General features: G+C 44.4%; 1 protein-coding gene across 1 annotated transcript; it reads left to right on the plus strand.

The window, feature by feature from the left end:
- The first annotated feature begins 1,573 nt into the window (after window positions 1-1,573).
- Window positions 1,574-2,644, plus strand: LOC135396201 (uncharacterized). Its single transcript, XM_064627228.1, has one exon. The coding sequence runs from the start codon at window positions 1,574-1,576 to the stop codon at window positions 2,642-2,644; it is 1,071 nt and encodes a 356-aa protein (XP_064483298.1).
- The last annotated feature ends 4,487 nt before the right edge of the window (window positions 2,645-7,131 follow it).

Genomic DNA, 7,131 nt, shown 5'->3' on the forward strand with positions numbered 1-7,131 from the left:
TTTGTTTCAACACGTACTTATCTACCTGAATTCAACCTTGGTTTCGAGTTTCGAACATTATGGTTACCGTTCCTACTTGGACATCATTACGAATGCCAACAATGTAACTCAGACACACACCCTTTCAGCAATGTTATACGAGCCAGACCCTTTAGGTACGAATGAGGTATATGCTCCCACATCTGATTTAAAAGGAGTTTTCGCTCGTTACAAGCGAACCAAAGGATCGGCACTGTGTGACATGTACAGCCCAATCTTCAGCGACATATGTCAACAACAGAAGTTCATTCTTAACGGAACCGACATAAGAGTTGTGCTACGTCAAGCGTCGGACGATTTTCGTCTCTTGCAAGCTGATGGTTCAACAGAAAAGCACACTGTGGAATTTTCACGTATCGTGCTCTACCTCCGACGTGTTCAGTTATCGCCGAGTATACTTGTTGGTATAGAACGAAGACTTCAAACAACACCTGCAGTATACCTTCTCCGAGGACTGGAAATTAAGTTAGGAACCATCGCCCCTAACCAATCTCAGGTGATATTTGACGACTTGTACAGCGAGCGAGTTCGCTCCAAGTTAACAGTATTAATGGTCAGGAGCGATGCCTACCAAGGTAGCAGACCACGAAACCCATTCAAGCTTGAGAACTTCAAACTAAAACGAGCAGTACTGGACGTTGGTGGACAACAGTACACGGATGAGTTCGACTTCCATTGAGACATCTATTCCAAAGCCTATATACACCTGCTTCACAAACTAAAATGCATGGATATACCAATAGCTCCAGCTGTGTATGCAAAAGATACATTTATGCTTTATAACCATCTGACTCCAGATGCAGAAGTGAATGCCCTTTGTCCTGTTGTTCAAGCCAACGTTCGTCTGACCCTAACGTTTGCTGCCAATCTAACAGAAGCAGTTACGGTGTTGTTTGTATCTGAAACACCTCGTGTGCTAGAAATCAACAAAGACAGACGAGTAAAATTTATCTGAAAAATAAACATGGAGGAGTGGCAGTTCTATGCGGCATTCAGTAGACACTACTGCACCAGAGAACTGTTTCGGGGAACCTTTGCATGCAATGAAATCGCAAGACAGGAAGCCATACCCGGGATTTATGTAATTAACACACCTCCAAGGAGCAGTAACGGTGAACATTGGACCATGACTTATGTTTCCAGTGACAACGTGGTTACGTATTTTGATAGTTACGGCATTCAGCCCGTCTACAAAGAATTCTACCAATTCATTCATCCTACCAGGTCATTTTACTATAACAAGAAAAGACTTCAGGGCTATGGATCAGCTACATGTGGCCTCTACTGCCTGTATGTAGGCAGCATGCTGGCTTGTGGATTCTCGCTCCGAGAGTGCACTCAGAGATTTTCGTCAACAAACTTCGCACTGAACGACAAGCTGGTACCCCTCCTTGTACGCAAGCAATTCCCAAGAAAGACAGACAACATGTCACGTTGCAGTGTACTTTGACACAATAAAACTGTATTTATTTCCATGTTGTTACAGGCACAATCTTATATATAAAAAGAAAACAGACTTTGCTTTGGAGACTTAATGCTAGAACAAGACCAGTACACACTCTTACTGCTGTTGTACACCGACGAGTTGGAGATTGTTAATCCCCTGGGTGCGGCACGCGGCAAGTACAAGATTGTGTGTGTGTACTTTTCAGTATTGAATCTCCATCCCAAATACAGATCAGAGCTTCAGTACATACATCTTATTTTGCTAGCTCGTAATCTTCACGTCCAGAAATATGGGATGGACGAGCTTCTGAAGCCCATGATAGAAGATTTAAATGAAATTGAAAAGAGTGGAATTTTTGTCAACCTCGGGAACATGTTGCGACGGGTTAAAGTCAAAGGTTTCTGCTTCTGTGGAGACAATTTATCGCTCAATCGCATTGGGGGTTTCACTTGCTGCTTTAGTGCAGGCAGGGTCTGCCGCTTCTGCCTTGCATCGTCAGGAAACCTATCAAGACTCACCACTGAGGAGGACTGTGTAGTGAGGTGCTTAGATGCTCACAAGAGACATTTGTCCTGCATTGAGGTGAACCCTGCCATGGGTAAGAAGATCTACGGTGTGACAGGGCCATCACCACTCTTGAAGGTCCCAGGATTTGACGTCACCACTCAACTGCCACCAGATATCATGCACGATATACTTGAAGGGTCGTTTGAGCATGTGCTAAGACAAGTTTTGTCGGCTCTCATCAATCAAGGTATTCTTACATATGATGACCTCGGCAAGATTAGTACATTCACTTACGGTTTTCATGACAAGAAGACGAGGCCTGAGCCACTTAGCAAATCCTTCATCAATGGAAACAGCAACCTTAAGGGAACAGCGTCACAAAAATGGTGTCCTATGCGTCTTTTGCCCCTAATTTTAGGTGACTGTGTTCCACTTGAAAACCCGGACTGGGAAGTGCTGTTGCTTTATTGTGAAGTTGCCAGCCTGTGCTTTGCCCCTGAAATATCACTGGACTTCGTGGCCTACCTCAGAGTCAGAATTCAAGAGCTGCTGTGCTTGTTTGTTGCAAGATACCCAGGCGCATCATTGAAACCTAAACTGCGTTATCTCGTTCATTATCCCCGGTTCATAGTGCAGTTGGGGCCACTTTGATGATGATAATTAGGGGTTTCATGGCGCAACGACAACGAGGATCATAATGCGCCAAGACTCTGTTGAAGTTTAAACGACACTTAACTTAAAATTAAACTGATTAGTTTAAAACAGGGTTAAAAAATTCAGAGGGTGTAAAACACATAAAAGTGGGGAAATAAGACACTACAATTCGTTGATGATTCCTATATTTCTTAAAAACTGAACGATGTTATCAAAAGGAATGAGGGCCTCATCCCCAAGCAATAGGGCTGGGTGAAGAGGCAAAGTGTATTTATAAAACTCAGTGAAGTAATTTTGGCGATGTTGTTCGAGAGCTGGGCAGCTAATGAGTATATGTACAACTGTAAGGTTTCTTCCACAGTGTTCACACTGGGGTGCATCTTCTCCCCGTAGCAAATGTCCATGTGTCAGGTAAGTGTGTCCCAGCCTTAAGCGGCTTGATAATACTTCTTGTAGTCTGTTTTGAAACTGCAGTTCCACTCTACCTATGTGTGGCTTCACAGTGTGTAATTTGTTACTGCTTTGTTCTTTCCAAACATCTTGCCATTTTACATTAATAATCTTTTTTAGTTCTCGCAACAAATCATCATACGGTGTGTCAAAGGGTGTGATGTCATTGCCGTGGGCGGCTGCCGCCTCGCGGTCGACCCTCTCGTTGCCGCTTATACCGACGTGACTAGGAACCCAGCAAAGTGTCAAACTGTACCCTTTTTCTTGTATAACAGCTGCCAGGTACCTAGCACGTCTCACTAATAGATTCTTGCACGGTTGTGGACTACATATGGCACGTACAGAGCTCAGGGAGTCTGTGTAGATGACTGATGATGATATACGTGTCTGTAAAATGTGATTAAGAGCGACAACAATAGCGTACATCTCTGCACTGAAAATCGACAATACATTGTTCAGGCGGTGTGATTTTGTGCATGTGCCACTTATCATCGCGCACGTTACTCCCATGTTGGTCTTCGAAGCATCAGTGTATATTTCAACATGATCACCAAGGCTTTCTCTAAGATGCTCAAATTCATGCCGTATTTCTTCAACAGCATTTTCCCGTTTATTGAACTTACTTAGTGAAATATTGTATTGTGGTGCCGGCTGCCAAGGAGAAATCATCTTGCTAGACTCTAAGGAAGAATGGACGTAATGTGTAAAACCAAAGTATTCAATATCTCGTTCAAGCCGAATGCTAAAAGATGGTATAGCTTTGGGCTTGTTTATGAAAAACTGCTTGAAACGAGTGCCCTTTACACACGGCAATGTAGGATGTTGAGGGTAACCTCTAATCCTTAAACCATACGATGTTCCAAGATAAGAACGCCGTCTTTGTAAAGACCATTCATTCGATTCAACGTACAGGCTCTCTATCGGACTGGTCCTGAAGGCTCCAAGCACCAACCGTAATCCTAGGTGGTGTACAGAGTCTAATGCCTTCAAAACTGAAGGGCGTGCTGATCCGTAAACGAAACATGCATAGTCTAACTTCGCACGAACCGTGGAAGTGTATATACGATGGAGCGTGCGACGGTCTGCACCCCATGACTTATGTGATAAGATTTTAAGTATGTTGGAAGCTTGAAGACACTTAGCTTTTAGATTCTTTATGTGGGACAAGAAAGTGAGCTTTCTGTCAAATATGACACCGAGAAACCTGTGTTCCTCATTAACAGTCAGGCTGTGACCATTTATAGAAAGTGCAGGGTTTGGAAAAAGTCCTCTTCTCCTGGAAAATGGGACACAGACTGTTTTTTCCGCGGAAAAATTAAATCCGTTCTGGTCAGCCCATTTAACGAGTTTGTTTATTGTGAGCTGCAGCTGCCTCTCACATGTGCTCAAGTTTGCTGATGAGTACGAAATCTGGACATCATCGACATACAAGCAGTACGATATAGATGGAGGGATAGCACTAGCAATAGAATTCATTTTCATTATAAAGAGAGTGACACTCAGTACGGAGCCCTGGGGAACTCCATTCTCTTGAACAAATAATTGCGACAGAGTTGTTCCTAGTCGAACTCTGAAAGTTCTCCCTTTAAGAAAATCAATGACACACCGAAGGAGTCTCCCACGTATGCCAACACTGTGAAGATCTCGAACAATACCATACCGCCAGGCAGTATCGTATGCCTTTTCCAGATCAAAGAACACTGAAATACAGTGATTTCCCCTGACAAAGGCTTCTCGAATTGTAGTTTCGAGGCGGATAAGGTGATCAGTTGTTGAGCATCCTGCACGGAATCCACACTGGTATTTACAAAGACAGTTATTCACCTCAAGGAAGTATACCAGCCGATTATTAACCATCCTTTCGAAAGTCTTTCCCAAGCAGCTAGTGAGGGCGATGGGCCTGTAGCTGGTTGCATTTGAAGAATCCTTGCCAGGCTTCAGCAGTGGAATGACTGTTGCTGTCTTCCATGCCATTGGCATCTGCCCCTTATCCCAGACTTTGTTGAAAAGTTTTAGTAAACATTCTTTGGATTCCTCTGATAGGTGGGTGATCATGGGGTATGTCACGTCGTCTGGGCCAGGAGCGCTGACCTTCACTGAGGCCAATGCTCGCCGGAGCTCTACCATAGTGAATGGCTGGTTGTATGTGTCATTTTCGCCACCCACGGTTGAAATCGCTTGTTTTTCAGCACGATTCTTTACAGAGAGGAAATTTCTGTTGTAATGAGCAGAACTGGACACACCTTGGAAATGTTGACCTAGGAGATCGGCCTGTTCTTCTAAACTCTGGCAGGGGACTCCATTAACACAAAGAAAAGGAACAGAGAAACGCTGGTAGTCTCCTTTAATTTTCCGGAGTCTGTCCCATACTTTCTTTGACGGTGTTCTATGTGTTAGAGAAGAAACGAAATTGCACCAAGAAGACTTTTTTGCTTGTTTTCGCGTCCATCTCGCTTTGGCACGTGCTCTTTTGAATGCAAGGAGGTTATGTGGTGTTGGGTATCTACGAAAGATACCCCATGCACGATTTTGTTCCTTTCTCGTCTTCGCGCATTCTTCAGTCCACCAAGGTTTTGGACGCTTGGGGAGCTGACCTGATGTCTGTGGAATGGATTTGTGAGCAGCATCTATGATCATACTGGTAAGGACACTGTTTGCTTCTTCAATGGACATATCTTCAAAATATGACAAATGGAGGTTGGCTTTCATTCGAAACTCACCCCAATTAGCCTGAGATAATTTCCATCGTGGTGGTCGTGTTGAAAGCGAGTTCGCAACACCACGAAATTTTAGGATGACAGGAAAGTGGTCACTTCCCCTTGGGTTCTGCTGGACTGTCCAGTCAAAACAATCGAAGAGGGAGGGACTGCACAGTGAAATGTCTAGACAAGAGAAGCTTTGTGTTGCAGAGTTGATGTATGTAGGCTGTCCTGTGTTAAGCAGACAAACAGGCCTTGACATCAAAACTCTCTCTAACATTTTACCTCGACCATCCAGCCTTGTACTGCCCCACAAATGATTGTGAGCGTTTAGATCCCCAAGTATCATGAATGGCTGAGGAAGCTGGTCACAAAGATGCTCAAAGTCTTTTTGTTCAATTGAAATTGAAGGTGGAAGGTACAGTGAGCATAATGTAATCACCCTGTCGAGGCATATTTGTACAGCCACGGCTTCCAAGTCTGTGACAAGAGCAAAGGGGGTTGCAGGTATGGACTGTGGGACAATGACAGCGACACCTCCAGATGCGCGGGTGCTGTCTGTGCGGTCTTTTCTAAATACATTATGTCGACGAAAAGGATTTACACTGTTCTCATGTAGATATGTCTCCTGTAAGCAACAGCAAACTGCCTTTTGTTCTTCTAAGAGGTCATTAATGTCATCGAGGTTGGAAAAGAGACCTCGACAATTCCATTGTATTATATTACCTAGACCCATGAGAAGGAAGAAAGAGAGAAGGAGAAGGAGCAATATCTTCATCGTGCCTTGGATGCAGGTACATACCCCTATGGACTGTGTGTACATGAATGTCTTATTCAAGGAGGGGTTATTCTTGGTGGAGGTAATTTCTGCATGTCTTTTGTTCTGCTGCCCCTACCTCGACCAGATGTTTTCTCTCTCTTTTCTTTGCCCTGAGAGAGAACACCTGGCAAACTGGATGACGATTTCTGGGATAAGCAGTCATCGTCATCCAATTCCATGTTTTGTGACATGGTCTGGGATGGTTCCAGCATGGTTCCGTCCCAGACTGAGATTGTGCCATCAACATCATTGGAAATTGTGGCTATCTCCTTGCTGCGTGCCTGGCAAGCCAGGGTGCTCCCAGGAGATGTAGGAGCAGGAAGAGACACACTCGTGTCTCCACCTTTCTGCTGGGGAGCTTGAGGTAGACACCCAGAAGTCTGGGTCTCTACCGATTTCCTCAGTGGTGCGACTCCCCTGCGCGCCACCTCGGAGAAAGTGCCTTTACTAGCAAACTCTGCTTGTGCTTTTGCTGCTTTATATGGTATGTTCTGTTCTGCCTTGATGCGAAGTAT

The sequence above is a fragment of the Ornithodoros turicata genome, chromosome 1 (assembly GCF_037126465.1).
Source record: "Ornithodoros turicata isolate Travis chromosome 1, ASM3712646v1, whole genome shotgun sequence".
Taxonomy (NCBI): Eukaryota; Metazoa; Arthropoda; class Arachnida; order Ixodida; family Argasidae; genus Ornithodoros; species Ornithodoros turicata.